This window comes from Chaetodon auriga, chromosome 3 (assembly GCF_051107435.1).
Source record: "Chaetodon auriga isolate fChaAug3 chromosome 3, fChaAug3.hap1, whole genome shotgun sequence".
Lineage (NCBI taxonomy): Eukaryota > Metazoa > Chordata > Actinopteri > Chaetodontiformes > Chaetodontidae > Chaetodon > Chaetodon auriga.
Window position 1 is genome coordinate 5,245,889 of NC_135076.1, and position 16,925 is coordinate 5,262,813.

At 40.1% G+C, this 16,925-nt stretch overlaps 1 protein-coding gene across 5 annotated transcripts in view; it reads left to right on the forward strand.

The window, feature by feature from the left end:
• The window catches only part of naaladl2 (N-acetylated alpha-linked acidic dipeptidase like 2), a 518,168-nt gene that overhangs the window by 486,417 nt on the left and 14,826 nt on the right, over positions 1 to 16,925 (forward strand). For all 5 annotated transcript variants that reach the window (XM_076723158.1, XM_076723166.1, XM_076723175.1 and 2 more), the window contains one exon: positions 6,401 to 6,494. In XM_076723158.1, coding sequence (XP_076579273.1) covers positions 6,401 to 6,494 — 94 coding nt within the window. The remainder of the gene's footprint in view (positions 1 to 6,400; positions 6,495 to 16,925) is intronic.

The window sequence follows — 16,925 nt, forward strand, 5'->3', positions numbered from 1 at the left end:
AAAAGATTTTATTTTTTTATTTGAAAGTCCCAGAGAGTGTGGGCTACAATACATTATGAAGTGTAATGTTTTCTGTTTTGAAATCAATTTTCTATTGATCAATAAATCGTTCATGACAATGAATATTCAGTATAACTGGAGATCATTCACAGAGATGTTGTCCACAGATGAATGTGATTTTAACATGGCTTATTTCCCTGTTCTTGACATCGTTGTCATGGTGACATTAGGTGCTGGAGAGCGTGTTGTGTGTCGTTGCTGCTGAGTTCAAACTTTAACGTTGCAGCAGAGAGTTTTCTGTCAGCTCCACATACAGAATGTGTCTCCTTTTCTCCAGAACACAATAACTAGTGTAACTGTAGTTGTCAGAATATGTCAGAAATAAATATGCATTAACTGTCTGAGCCTTGTCAGCCTCGGTTTCATGCTGGTCCCATCACAATAGACGTGACGTTAATTGGTTGATTAAATGTTATTTTGTTATTGCCAACTGATGCAGATGTGGACCATTGAGTGACAAGTTTGAGAACCCCTGATCTAAACGTCAGGTCAGGAGAGGGCATGAGGAGAGGGAAGGTCATGACAGGAGAGGAGGACAAGAAAAGAGGAAACATGAGAAGAGATGTTCATGCAGGTTTGTTCTATCTTCCACTCCACTCCAACTGTCATATTTCTTTAGTTTGGATTGTCTTTTACTTTGTGTTATGTCACAGCCTCTTTTCTGCCTTTCTTCCTCCATCATTATCTCTCGCCGTCGCTCGTTCTCCCCTCTCACAGCCTTTTTCTCTCTGTCCTCTGCCTTGGAAAGAGACGATCCAGAAATAAGGCCATAAATAAGAAATCAACGGCCTTTTCTGTCCCACCACATTACAGGCTTTTGATGTATGCTTTCTGCAGTAGTATTACTCACCAGCCTCAAATCAATGCTCTAATCTTTCCCCCTGCCAGATTGATTTCAGTGGCAGTGACAACAGCGCAGAGAGATGCTGAACAGATCTGTACACTGTACACGGCCATTTCCCAAACACTAGCAAAGCTGTGTTATATAAGGGCTGCTGCTTAGGTAGGTTCATTAAGATGCCAGCTATCACATAGTGACGGCACAGAGGTGTGAGAGCATAGTGTACCTGACTTCCAGTTTTTGTGTCTTTCAGTCTCTTAAGCCTGACTGGTCCATTCAGAAAAACTGTGGACAAACATAGTTTAAATTCATACAACTGTATTTTGAATTGTGATCAAGCGCCCAAATTGAGTGTTTTAAACCATTTCAGTGAAGATTTATCAGCAACTAGTGGGAAACTCAATACAGCGCAGTGTATTAGATCAGTGGTTCTCAAGCTTTTTTGTCTTCAGTACTCTCTTTCCCTGATTTGTCAGTCCAAGTTCCTCCTTTACCCAACGACAACATTTTTCCTAGAAAGCTGCAAGAGAAAACAATAGCTAGCATGTGATGTAATGAATGAACGATAACCCAGTCCAGTTTTGATGTCAGCGTGTTCCAAGTGTTACAAAATAACAGCATAATGGCCAAAGTACTGCTTTCTTTTCTATGTGAATAGATATTATATAGATATATAGATATTTTCCGGCTCCCTCTGATCTGCTGTTTTAGAACTACCTTGTCTGTGCTTACTGAAGGAAGGAATTCTTGTAAAGGAAGTTTTTACACTGTACATATTTTTGACCTTATGTCAATACAGGGGATTCTTCTAAGAATACAAATACTGCTCAAAACAAGCTTGTTTGCATCTGCTCAGAGTGAAAAGTCATTTAAGCCAAAATCAATGGCACCCCCCCCCCCCCCCAGTCATATGCAGTGTATGATGATCCTCGAGGGTGCCATCCAGAGTGTACAAGTCTTAAATGGAGCCCAAAGTGAAAGTGTCAGTATGCTTCAAAGTGCTTGTCAATGGTCACTAGATCACTGGATAATTAAGTATACTTAACATTAAACAACAACATGATTACCAGGCCTAGAGAGCACTCAACTTTCACTCTCTCTAACCTCTGAAATTCTGCCACTTTCTGCCACTTAAATGGATATTGTGTACTGACATCCAGTGGGAAATGCAATCAGATTTTGCAAGGTCACTCAGAGAAAGCTTTGAAAATTTGGTGACCATGTCTACAATTTGCCAAGACATTTTGGCACACTGGATCCTGATGAGCATCAAAATGGTTTTGGGGACATACCTGCTGGTTATGGTTTATGGCGCAAAAGGAGATTCATTTATGACAAAATAACAGGATGCCACCTTGCCGCCATAGACAGTTAACAGACTGTTAAAGCTTTGAGGGGGCCTGCCTATAGCACCAGGTGGGAGAAGTCAAGAGCATTTAGAAAAATCATGTTCAGTACCATTGTTCTCTTCATGAAAGCAGAACAAAAACAAAAGATCACGTAACAGACCTGAGGGCTGCTGGTAGAGGCCCTCTGTCATCTCCACCATGGCTTCATTTTTTACATCAAGAGATTGCAAATTTGCCTGAAAACAATATATTGTTGTTTACAAGCTACATGCAGCATCTGTGAATATGAGAGGCTTGAGTGAGGGCTGGCACTGCTTCATCACCTGACCCTGAAGTGAGGTTGCTGCTGGCAGTCTGCCTTTCACTTCTGTCCAGTTTCAGTCAGGCTGACCTCCAGCACATTCAACCTGTGAGGGCCTGGAGAGTGTGTGTGTGTGTGTGTGTGTGTGTGTGTGTGTGTGTGTGTGTGTAGGTGCCCATGTATTACTCACATTGTGGGGACAAAAATCTGTTTACACAGTCTCATGTGGGGACTCACCTTACTTGTGGGGACAAAATACAGGTCCCCACAATTTAAATCATTACATTTTAGGGTGAAGACTGAGGTGTGTGTTTGTGTGTGCGTGCGAGCGTGCATGTGTGTGCGTGCGTGCATTTGTGTGTGTGATGTGTGCCCATGAGTGAATGAACTGGGCACTCAGGTTATCATCCAAGAGTCTACTCAACTGGAGACAGACTTGAGGTTCACTGGCCAGGAATGAGCTAAGTCAGGTGGAAGATACACAAGCACACACAGGGGCACACACAGGTGCACACACACAGACACACACTGAACTGCATACTGACCTTTATTTTCCCCACTGTTCTTCGCCTATGGAGATAATGTGTAAGAAAAGAAAGAAAAAAAAAAAGAAAATGTATACACACATGTGTGTGTGTCTGTGTGTATATAATATATACTCTCTTATTCTTTATATATGTGTGTGTGTGTGTGTGTGTGTGTCTGCGCTTGCCTGTGAACAGTTCCAATGGCATCTATGGGAAATGCAGCTGCCGTTGCTAAGAAGCATGTTGTGATCTTCCATCATGCACTGCTGGCTGGAGAACATCATACTGAGCAGCCTGTGAACTTTGATAAACAAAAGGTGTTCCCTTTCAACAGACCTTAAGGCATTGTTTATTAACTGTTAGAAGTTCAACCCATCTGCACCTTTAAATTCAAGATCAGGCTGTCAACGTTGTATTCCTCTTTGAATTCCCACCAAAAATAATGTGTTCATTCAACTTTATAGAAACTAAGAGGACTGGCAAGCATTAGCAGTCACTCAGAGCAACAAGTAGTCATGTAACATCAGCACCCATGTCACCCTGATGATGATCCATAGCCGCTCTGTTAGACAACTGTGCAGAGGAGTAACATGTAAGTTCTGATGGAACTTGATGCAACATGCATCTCAACTTAGACACAAGTTTAACAACAACAACAACACTTCTCTTTCTAAACTCTTCTTCTACACTTACTTTCCCATTTTCCTCAAATACATAACTATGTGAAGTCACATAGGGCAGTGTTACAGAGAATATACATACCACAATACTGGCCCCCTTTTACTCCCTTACAGCCCAGTGATTTGGATAATGACATGGAGTAGCATTTAAGAGAAACTAGTTAGAAAATAAAATAAAACTCATGATTTTTCTATTTGTTTATTACAGTTTTGATAGATAGGTACAGAATTCAAAAGAAAAACAAGGTGAACCAGGTTGCTCTCGGAGCCTGATTGTTAAGGCCTGTGCCACATGCCTGCAGCGCCTGGTTTTGATTCCAGACGGAGATGTATGTTGCCTATCATACCCCTCTCTGTCTCTGCCTCTCTATATTGCCTGCACAGTAAAGGAAACAATGTAAAATAAATAAATGACTTAACAAACAAACAAATAAATAAGTTGGTGAAAACATGAAAGCAGAAAGAAAAACCAGGGGACCTGAATGAACGCTCAAGGTTATGGTCTAGGTGCTTTTTACTACTTTTTCAACAGAGAATAGAAGTGCAAAGGAAGACGCTCTGTATCCTGTAGGATGCTGGATCTTTGTCGTGTAAATAAATGTAGCTCAGGTTAAATAATACATGTGATGTGTGGCAGTGAGAAATTCAATTTTCTTACAATACAGCGAGCTGTGAATTTCCTGTGAGAATGACACAGTGGAGGTGCGGAATCAGAGTATCGATACATCAATAATCCCAGCTGTAGTCTTGTAGCCGGATAGAGCAGTGAACTGCAGTGATGTTACACTACAATAAAAATCCAAGTCGAAGCCAAGTCATCTACCTGCTAAGAGTGGCCAAATCGGTGGCACTGTTTGCATTAAGATGACAGACACTTCACTGTGAGAGCACAGCCAGAGAGACACTCTGCGATTTGGACGATGCTTCTCATTATGACGTGCCAGCGCAAGCAGGGATCTGCATAAATGTTTGCTCACACTGCAGCCAAAGTTGTCCCAGTTATTTTTTTTCTCCTCACATCACAGCTGTTGTTAAATCAGTATGAAAAGCAAAAGGTTACACAGAGTCTCAGATTTTCAATTTAAAATCTGGACCGCAAAGGTGTGCGGTGCATAATCAGAGCTGATGACTGTGATGGCGAGGACAAGACACAACATGAATCGACTGATTGGATCCATCTGCCCAAGTACCAATCAAAACCCAAAGGCACATAACTGACATGTAAATGGACATTTATTGTGAAAATTGCTGTCAATTCATATTGCCTCTAAATGTGGGTTACATCCTCGAAGGAGAAGAGCCACTGAGTAGTGATTCAAATTGTGCCTGGATGTTATCAACACAATACACCAGACCAGAGAAGAAGAAAAACAACCACCCTGTTAAGAGGCGTGGTGAATTATCGTGAATGAGAACATAATAGCACAAAATGACAAGGTGCTGTAAAGAGTGAGAAAAGGGAGGAAAATGCTGATGCGTTAAGCTATTGAAAGAATATTAAAAAAAAAAAAAAAAAAAAAAACCTGGTGTGCCAAAATCTACATTCAAGACATGAAAAAAAGAAGAAAAAGGTACAATCAGAGCAGACTGAGGCAGCGATGAAATCAATAAAGGCAAAGCAGACACGAAGGCATAAGAAAAATCTAAAAAGCACACAAAACAAATACAAAATTGATTGGTCTGCTGAAGAGGGTTTAAGTAAAGGCTGTTGGCTGTTCCACAGTGTTTTTTTTTTTCAGGCTGACAAAATGAAAGTCTGCAGTACAAAGCTGCCCAGGGTAAATTCTAAGAATGATGCAATTTTGCGCTATACTCTCAAAATGAAGAAAAAGTTGTGAACAAAATTATTTGTTAATGTTAAGACCTTGGTCTCGCCATCTATTATTCAAGAGAGCTGCAGAGTTCTCCTGAGTGACTTGCAGAGGCAGCAACAGCACACTTTTTTATAGTCTGGAAATGTATGAGGAGCTTTAATGCAGCAATAACATGTTGCCTTTTGAGGCCTGCTATTGGCTGATTCAGTGATTCAGGAAGATTTGTGGCCAGACATGAGTCTAATCCAACACCTGACAGTCACTGCAATCAGCACTCTTAAACTTTGCTGTTACTTTTTAGCCATAAGTCAAAGTTAAGGACACGTCAGGCCATTTTTTGTAAATCTTAATTATACCTCCTTACATCTCCGGTCTACTTGCCAGACTTTTCCTGGATCTTTCAACCACATTGCTTCATTCTCATCATCTGAGTTGGTCCAGTTGTCATCGCTGACAGCTCAGGAAAAGGCTAGGAAGTGGACCTTGAGTCAAGATTTTCTTGTCAACTATTCCTCGGGTCAAGAATGAACTTTCATGTTCAACTTTTACCATTTCGTTTTTAAGGCTGGATATAGCAATTTCCAGAGCTGCTATCGTGGTGACAAGTTCATTCATAAGAACACAGTTTTTTTGGTCTTAAAATCATTCACAACTGTCTTGGACAGGAGCTGCTGGCCATGTATGAAACTAAGCTAAATCCTGTAGCTGTTCACCTGCACATGTCCTGGGTATCTGTTCTGTGCTGACTCTGGAACCACATGCTACATGAATGCAGTTTTTCAAATAAAACCAACTTCACCCAAATGTCTTTTGGCTGTGTTTCTGCAGATGACAGCAGAAGCCATCCTCCGGCTGGTCAATGACCCTGTGCTGCCGTTCTACCCTCTGGACATTGCCCTGGATGTTCAGAACAAACTCAAAGGTAATACTGATGATGATGCAGTGGTAGAGATGGTGGTGATAGTAATATGCAGTGTTATGATTTCTTATGATTTTTGAAGGCGACTGAAGGTTAGGTAGTTTTAACAGTCAAACTTTATAGATAAATATCATGAGGTGATTGTTCTTGCCTAAATTGATTTTTATATTTTGAGTCAAGTGCTGTCAAGCCAGAGACAGTATTTGTGAGAACAGTTAACCACCTTGAATTTAAAAGCTTTTATCTGTGTTCTGAGCGGTTTTGAGGTATTGAGCTTCAATGTTTTTGTATTCCAATTTGAAATATTTTTGCATTTGGAAATTCCAAATGCAAAAATGATATGAGGAACATGTCTCTTTTGTACCGACACCCAAAATGCATACTACGCGTACAATATCGAAATCCTGTCAAATTTGTAAATGGAGTTGTTTTTGAACAGGTCAAATGCAGATAGAACTTTCTAGTTCTTTTAAGAACTTTCTGCTTGGAATTATAGCATGGCATCTTGAAAAATTATCAATGATTTTCAAGGAACACAAACATTTATTCATAATTTTACTGAAAACATGAAATTAGTGTTGTAACAATGTCTACATAGAAGAAAAAAATTGATTAATTGAATTTATTGCTTTCTATGACATATTTATGACATTATATTTCATGATTTAAGACAACTTGTCTATTTCTTATTCAAAACAGCATTTCAGGTTCAGTATAAAGGTCAGTGCGAAACATTTTGTGCAGTGCAAAGGTCAGTTTATGTAGAAATATAGTCAGTTATTAAAAATGTAATTCCAGGAACCATTAGTTTCAGTTTCCTTTGGGTTAGACAGCAAGAAGCTACTGTAATAAATCTAACCCAGACTTTATTCCACAGAAAGTGGGACGGCTAAAGCATGAGTTTTTTTTCTCTCTACAGATCAGTATGGCAGGTAAATAAAATGTGTGTTGGGTTCATGTATCATTGGAATTGTCCCAGCATGTAAGTGTAGCAGGTCAGAATAAAGGCAGTGTTAGGTTTTGTTTTATATCAGGAATGTTGACTCTGATGCACCACAATGTCTTATTTTAAGGGGGAATGAAAGAAAGAAGAAAAATGAAATTAGTGTTTATGTTGTATTTAAGACGTGATGTATTTCTCAAATCCATGACAGTAAGACCTTTTAAAGACCTGCAAGAAAAAGAGAATGTTTCTGCAAAATCTTTTCATTTTTCATTGTCAGAAGTTATTGCAAGACATAACGAGGGTTTTACTGGTGGTCTTGTGAAGGACAGCAGTGCCAATGTCAGGCATGTTGAGTGTGTTCTTTTATTTCTTTGAGTTGTTGCTGAGGAGCAAAGGCCACTTGAGGCGGGCTCCAGAAACCAGAAACAGAGTCAATCCTCAAAGGCCCACATATTAAAATGCTCCGACTTTACACCACAAACGAACATGTTTGCAGCATAGTACAAAAAAATGGTTTTGGTCTCTTTAGCAACCAGGCTTCATTCAACCCACTTCAGCTTCCATCCATACTCCACCTCTTTGTCCATTTTTGGATTAGCTGGGAGTTATGGTTTCAGGAGCTGCCACGATCATAACGACTGGTGCCACTGTCATTGAGCTTCAGAATGGCCCTTCAGAAACCTACGGGTAACGTCACAGAGACTATGTCCATGTTTTATACAGTCTGTGGGTACACCCTAGGCTGACGTACATAGCAAACACTTACGGCCAATTTAGGGTTACAAATTCAACTGACATAACTTTGGTCAGAAACCCACCCAAAAAGAGGGAGAATATGAGAACTCCACACGGAAAGGTGAGGCAACAGTGCTAGTATAACATAGAACATGCTGCTGGAGGTAGAGATGAAATCATCTAAACACAACATGGTTCAGTTTCAGGCAGTTCAGGCAGCTGGTATGTTTCTGCATCTGTAGTTTCTAGGGTTGCAGGTCAAAGGTTTCTGCTGTGGTCCGTTCACATTGCCTGCTCAACATTTCTCAAATCTGGAAACGTGCACATTAGTGAAACAGTGGAAATATAAATTTTATCTCTGTTAAAATAAAGTGACAGTTTCTGTTAAAGTGCTTGTGGATGGATTATTCTGTTATGGTTGAGGTATGAAAAACATGGTAAATTTGAAGGATAAAAATGACCATGTGCCTTCAGTTCAGCAAACTGATTCGGGGAGCTGCTTAATGTTACTGACCGTAGCAAAATGATGGCACAGAAAATAGGATAAAACAATTCAGTTGTTTGAGTGAGGCTGCATGTTATCAGTACATTTCTTACACTGCCTGGTCAATTTTATTGTGTAAATCTGGCGTTTCTTTTATTTTGTTGACACGGATTCTCTGGGCTCTGTGTTGGTGTTGGCTCAGCCACACTGAGGTTATTTCCTTTCCTGCGCCACTTTGGTGTCTTGGTGAATCGCTGTGTGCCACAGTGTGTGTGGTGTTGCCAGTTCATCAGTGGACTGCAATCTTGATGCCAAGAATGATTGTGTCTTGAGCAGTTTGCTGCCCAGCAGAGCAGCAGACTTGTGTTCCATGATATGCTGATCACTTTATGAAAAAACTCTTACATAGTGTTGTCTGAAACCGCTTAAGTCATGTTTTGTTCAAGTAAAGTCAGCCGGTGATGTCCTGAAATGATTTTGGAAATGTACGTAAACTGTGTCAATGTTTTATGTCTACACACCATTTTAAGCCAAGAATTATGTTTTCCTTACATTTGATTATTTTCTGTGTCTGCAGTCAGGCTGCTGATGTCTTGCAGCATTTACAATAAAGCATAAAGCATATAAATGTACCAAATAACTGACAGCAACCGAGAAAATATAGGATATAGAAAAAAAACATCTTTGCTATAACTTACCGAAGACAGAGTCATAACTGCACAAATGTAAATGTCTTCTAAAAATATCAATATCAAAGTATGTTTGGACCAATATCTCATAAGATATATTGATATTTCAGATGCAGAACGCCTACAGTGAAATTTGACGTACAGTATTGTAGGGACCAACCAGCTTAAGACGGCAAGATATATTGTAATGTAGGTTTGGGCGACGACATATCAAATCACTTTTAACCTCAATTAGACACAGATTGCTAATGCTACCTTTAGCAAAGTGGTCCTCACAGTTGCATATAGTGATATTTATCACCTAAAGTATGCAAATTTCACAGTAAGAGGAATGCATCACTTTAGTCAAGGTCTGAACTGCACCCCGTGTAATTTTACAGGGCCAAATACTCAGCAGTTAGCATGCTGCATGACCTCTCAGGCTTTCTCAACCAAAATCAGCTTATTCAGTCACAGTCTCAGAGCGTGCAAAGGCACTGTCCTTGAATATTAAGATGACCTTTGAAAGAGGATGCACAACAGAGGCTTTGACGCACTTAGCCCACATGCTGTCTTCGCATGCAAACTCAGGATAAACAAAATGTTACTTTCATTATGCACCATGGAAAATCCTCAAGTACAGGAGTTGTCAGAGAGTGAGGTTTCTGAATAGATAGTCAATCCAGTCTTTATGTTGCTCTGTTCTGCATAAGTTGTGGATTTACAATAAGAAAACGCACGGGGCTCAGAATGAATTCTTCATGCTTGAGATAAGATAAATCTATATACCAGCGTCTATCAAATCAGAGATTGAGAGAGGGAGACGCTCTCCGTCACATGTACGGTAGCTCCAACTTTAAGTCTCATTCATTGTACCACTGAAAGCAATTGCTCAGTGGCTCGGGTTCACTGGCTCTGTCTAAGCATGTAAGCACCGTCCCATTAAGGTCTAGATTGAGTGGTTATGCTTCCCTGTCTGAGACTAATGGACAGATTACGACCTGAGAGAGATGACTGATTATTATACCTGTCTGTAGCCTCTGTCTGTTTCTTCATCACTTGTCCCTCATTGTGCCCCTATTTCTGCTCCTCACTTTCTCTCCTCTATCAATTTGATTCAAAGGTACTTTATTGTCATGAAAGATCCACCTTCTTGGCAACTTCACACACCAGTAATGAGATGAAGAATGGTGTAACAAGTGAGCTTCATTTCATGGAGGCTAAAAGGCCTTATCATCCAGCCAAAACACAAATGACGAAGCAGACTTACACCATTAATTAGCAATAAGATTTAACTTAAAATTTTTGTGCTCTGATTATCTAGATTACCAGTATGAAGATCAGAGTGTTTTATCATTCTTGAACATTACTCTCCTCAATTCCTTACATTCAGTGAGAAACACAAATTTTAGCAAACAAGGTGGGTAAGACCACAACAGAACCTTCCAGCACACCAATCCAACCATTTAGTAGCACTACATGCTAGTCCAATCTCAGCTCATGTATGAAGATCCAACCTGGATTCCAAAAAAGCTGGGACACTGTATAACACATATAAAACCAACATGCAATGACATGCAAATCGTTTTCAATCTAGATAGATAGATAGATAGATATTTTATTCATCCCCAAGTTCACATCTATATCAAGCTGATATGCAACTGATGGATGGACGTTCTTGCTTGATAGAACACTGATTTCACATTTATCTGCTGAAGGCAGGAAGTTCCTTCCTCCAATCTTAGTTTAAGACATACATGTATGATTTTGTGACATCACAACTGGTTAGTCAATCATGGTCTACTGAAAATGGACATTTTAGTGAAACCTGAGCAACATCGAGTCCAGTGTGTGATTGGAAAAGAGTTCACATCTGTAGGACAAAACTTTTCATTTCCCATTCGTTGCTCATAACATGAGCTGTGACTGTAATAAAGCTCTGAGCAGCTGGTGAAGTTCACCCATCTGTGGTTACTGAGATGCTCTCTGCTTCTTTGAGGCTCTGTGTCACTTTAGCTTTTGTCTCTTGGTAAAGAGCTGCTATCACTGTGTGACTAAAGTGTGGCCTTGATGGAACTGTATACTTTAACTTCAGCCTTTTAAGCTAACCTCTGAAATCCATCATTGTTGACCACAGAAAATGGCCTCATGTTCGATGTGTTTCCTGTAGTGCAGTTGACCGCCGTCCAGCAGGATTGTTTTGCGTTTCTCAGTTTCATTTTCACCTTTGTCAGTTCTTGAAATGGGAAAACCAAAATGTTGCCATGTGTCAGCTCTAAAAGTTGATGGATCATCTTCAATCTCTTTTTCATTTCGGCATGTTCATCTGTAATTTTCTCGTTGGGTTTATTTTACCAGTGCTTGGCTTGCACACAAAGGATGATGGGAGTCTGTGTTCTTGACTACTATAATTGCACCCTCTGCTTTTATCAATTTTCAACAAGGAGAAGCAGTAAATAACCATGTAACATCACAGTATATCGCATCAGTCCCACGACGATATCAAGCCATATTTCTATTGCGATATTGTGAGATCTGATATATTCTTATATCCCGGGAATCAACCAGGAAAACCTCTGTCCTGTGCACATGAAACATGTTGCTTTGTAGGAAGCAGTAACTGGTTTTATTGCTGTGGACATCAAAAACAGTTTATATAAATGGTACAATGATCCTGTTTCCAATGCCAGGAATGAACTTTCAATCTCAACTTTGAGTTTAGTTTGGTTGCTGACCTTCAGGTAACATCTAACTCTCTGTGTGGCTCTGCACAGTAAGCTGCTAGCTGTAGGTTTAACATCTATCTCTCTCCTTTTTTTGGAACATCAGAAGGTGTGCGTGTGACCGGAGTAGTGCTGCATGTCATTTTTGGCCTTGTGTTCAGAAATGAGGATGCTAAAGAATGGCTTTATTTTAATTGCAGCTGCTTTATAATACACAATTGGACTTCATATCCCCACACTTCATCTCCAAGTGTCATTTTCCTTATGCTTATATTTAGTTTTACTGTTTCCATCAGCTGTGTGTAATCAAAAAGAGGCTGCTTGTGACAGATTTGGGGCCCTTTATTGTGGTTATTAAATTGCTATTAAATTTAATTCCAGGTGGCATTATAAACGTCTTTAAGTTATAAATCTGACTTTGTGAAACGTGCAGATACTCTCAATGCTGTAGACCAAGCAGTTCCTTTTCAACCAGAAAACAGGTGGGAGAGGGCTTTTATCTCCGCTGGTTAAAAATACAGAGAGGCACCAGATGGAGAGAAGAAGAGGAGGAGGAATAGGACAGTGAAATAAATACTTTTTGATGTGTGTGTGTGTGGTAACAGATAGTGAGGCATGATAAATAATTCCTGGTGTGCGTTAGGATTGCGTGTGGGTTGGTTAATGGCAGTGGTTGCAGGGTAAAAGCTGGCATGCAGATTGTAAAATCTGAACACTTTATAATTTCAACCAAGATGAAAGGACAAAAGTGTGTGAGAAAAAGCAGGATTGGCCACTGATTCCACAAGTACTTCAGCACAAAAAATTACCATTTCAAAGTTTACTTGTAATAATGCCTTCCACGCTCCTCAACACAGAAACACAAACATACAGGCTGCTGGATAATTTAACAGTTGAATTTGTTTAAAGTTGCACTAAAGAATATGTCAATATAAAGACTGAAGCAAATTACACAGCCCGTCCCTGAATGAGTCCACCCAATGTCCTTCCTTAACCCTAACCCTAACCTGCCTTTGCACTAACAATGAATGATTGGCATGTGCATGAACTTCACTTTTTTTTTTTTTAACTTGATTTGACTTGACCCACTTTGACTTTTCCTTTGTCAGTAGTCAACAAAATGTCTTAGTGTAAGTTACTAAATTAGAAACATTAATATCAGCATATAAAGCAGTGCTTTTCAATTTAGATCCTCAGTTCAGCATGTGATTGTACAGTACACGTGACCGTCTGTTATACAAAAAGATTCTCTAAACAATAAAGATAAATAACATGAAATAGTAGACTAACGTGTCTTTTCGAGCGGTCACTGAAGGCAACACGCATGTTGCAGTTGATGATATTATGTCAGTCGATCATGGCAACAGTCAAGAAAATTAGTCTTTTATTAAAGTCCAACTTGATCCAACACATTCAATTACGGAAACATTTAAAATAGTTTGATGATTGTAGAATGCATTAAACTCAATCCATAAATATCATAAATATCATGAGAGATCAACAGTTGCTTCATCGTCCCCTCGCTGGACTTGTTCCTCTTTTGGGGTTGATAACAATGAAGCACCTGAATGTGTAATAACACAGAAAGCACATATTTGGTGTGGTAAGTAGAGACTGTCAAATAAATTGACACGTTCCTGGTAACATGGTTCAACGGAAAAATATCAAATGTTGTTCACTCAGCAGCTAAAGGGGAGATGCTAGCTGACGTTAGCTGAAAACATCTGCATGCATGCTAGCATGATGCGGTTAACACAAAAAAGGAAAGCTCATACAATAGAAATTCAGTACAAAATGAGATAAAAGGGTAACAATGACTTTGATAAAACCACAGTTTCCTTGTTCAGTAAAGCACAGGAGCAGGATGGAGGACAATGAGCCGTGTCTGTTGTCCAGGACGACAGCAGAGCTTTATGTCCGTCCACTTCGCTGCTGTCCGGTCAGAGCAGGGTGACAATCACCTTCAGTTCTGTTTCTTCTTGTTATTTTTCCCTCTACCATTAATGAAATCAAGGATCCACAATACTTAACACCTATTTTTTAGAATCTTTACATTGACTGTGTGCTAAGTGAGGTAGTCGGACTGGATGTAACACAACTTTGCTGAGATGAGAAACAGGCGGACTCAAGTAAAAAATAATAAATACTGTATTATACCATTTAGTTTTTATAGGAGGTTATTAATATTTTGTTCTCCCACGGCATCAACATTAACAGTATTCAATACATTGCAGCGCATAGAGTCTCAGCCATTGGCACCTTGTCAAAGCCTCATGGAAGCTGTAGTTATTGAATGCTAAGAAAGTCATTGTTTTATCTGAGTAACAGGGTGCTAACATTTTATGCTACAAGATATACATTTAGCTCAGGATAAGGACAGAAACCACCATGTTTCACCTTTGTGGAAAGTCTGATTAAGCAGCCTATATGAGAAAAACAGTTGCTGTCCACAAGCTAATGGAACAGAGGACAGTGTGGAGAGGGAGCAGGACTTTGACTCTCGACCATGTCTGACCATTACTGGTCAGAAGCCGTCATTACAGTAACCAGGAAGTAGTCAGTAACTACAGTTACTGACAGTGTGTATGTCTTTCTCCTATATTTGCAGCTTGTATGAAAGTAGAGCCCTAACAGCTCACCTGGTAGAGTGTGTGCCCATCTACTCAGGCTGTGTCCTCACTGCAGCGGCCAGGGTTTGATTCCAACCCTTTGCTGCATCTCATTCCCACTCTGTTCCCCCTTTCTTGTCTCTCTCCAGCTGCGCTATCAAAGACCAAAAAAAAGAGAGAGACTAGAAAGGCAGTGAATGTGAGCATGAGTGTGTTGATACAGTATAATGTGGGTGGATGTAGCTAAGATAGCGTGGGCACATGTTTTGTGTGTGTGTGTGTGTCTGCATGTGTAAGCTACACATGTGTAGGTGGTGATGCGTGTGTTTTTGGGGTCTTTTCAAAGATTCCTGTGAGTATATTTTGGGTGGTGTGAAATGGCAGTATGTCTGTGTGTGAGTGTGGGTGTATGAGTGGAAATGCTTTTGTGTGTGTATGTGTCTGGTCTCTAGGTGTTTTAGCAGCCCCCTGCGGCAGAGGACCAGTGATATTTAATGGATTCTTCACAGCCGGCATGGAGCACTGCAATATTCATGACTGGCAGTCATGGAAGGGACTCAGATCAAACAACCAGAGCTAATTGAAACCCCCAAAAACCTTTTGTTCAACTTTTTTAATCACTGTTCTCCTTTCTTTTCTCTTTTCATATAAAACTGCCTTTGGTCTAGTCTGATCTGACATAAATCTCCATTAATTAAATGTAGTGATAGTGCTCAGTGGCAGGGCTGCCTTTGGTCTTCAGCTGCAGTACCAAAGACAGGTAGACCTGGCTGCTGTCAGTGCTGGGAATTACTAAAATACACGGAGGAAATCACAGTAAATTGTGTGCCCATATGAATAAACTATTTCTTACATTTGGATGTCACTTAAAACCTATGGCCCGTTTTTGAGTTTTAATTAGGTTTTTCTCAGTAACAAAGCCAAAGAATCACATTTTGCTGTGTAATCAGACTGATACCGATAGGAGCAAAGGTGACCACTGTCAGGAAGCCCAGTAGTGTGACTTCACAATGTAAAAAGCTTCGCTACGGATCCAAATGTGAGGGAAAGAAGGGTCATGGTTGAATTGTCAGGCCACCCTGAACATCTGGAACAGCTTCAGTACTTCTTGTCTTTGTCTCTCAAAGTCTCTGACTCCACTGGATGGATGAACAGCATCCTTCAATTGGTGCTTTGATGAGGGTGGTAGACAGCACTGTCTCAAGGGCCAATCACATCAGAAAGGGATACAGTAGAGTTCTGAGCATCTTTGCAAATTCTAAGTTCATAGAAGCTTTGTGACATGACTCGCAGGGCTAGTTGGCAAGCTAAGCGCTTACACATCAGCCATCCAGGAAAATGTTAAGATTAGTCAATCACAATAATTTTACAAAGTAGTAAGCTTGCTGAGCTCAGCAAGCTAAGATGAACACAGATTAACTTAGTTCCCATAGCTGGACTTCCAAGATCACAGATATATGAACTATGAGGGGCAAGCAGAAGTTAACCAAGACCTGCTGCTACTTCAAAGGAGAGGTTCAGTTCAACTTAATTTAATAGCATGACTAAAGTGTAATAGACATCGGGGAAGGGGAATGAGGTTTCAGCAGTCTGATTTGAGGAGGTATCTTCCAAAGTTACCGTCTTTTCAGTATGAAATTCCCTTTTTGTGTCTCCATGGCATGTCTCCTCACTGAGCCCCAGCTTCCTGCATGTGAAGGTTTGTTAGTGGGACACAGCACCAGCAATAATCCTGCACACAACCGCCACAATGTACTTGACTGCTAAAGCCTCCTCCTGTTAGCTTCAACCACAGTGGATTGTGTCCTTCATCTTTAACTGTGTATTTGCACTCTGTTTCAGCCGGTGCAGAGTGTAGTGATGAAGTCACTCTTTAAAGGTTGGTGTTGCATGTGATGTATTGTATTAAGGTAGACTTTAAAAAGCAGAAGCCTTCCTTTCAAAGCAAATGTTAGGTAGCAGGCCTAATGACAAGGAGCTGTTGGAGTCATTGTCAAAGGAGTCTGTCATCATGGTTGCTTTGCATGGAATATGCATTCATGCATATAACATGTATATGCATTTGCATTTCAGTCAGTGTTTGCTTCACTAAATTTAGACCATGAGCACAGAGAACAGAAACACCTTCTATGTAGAATATGCTTAACCCCAATATGCATTTAGAACACAGTAACTTAGCAAGCTGTGCCTTGTTCAGACTGGGTAATATATTTTGTAAACATAAATACATGTGATAACTAATTAATAAGCTGACATGTGTTTAACATCC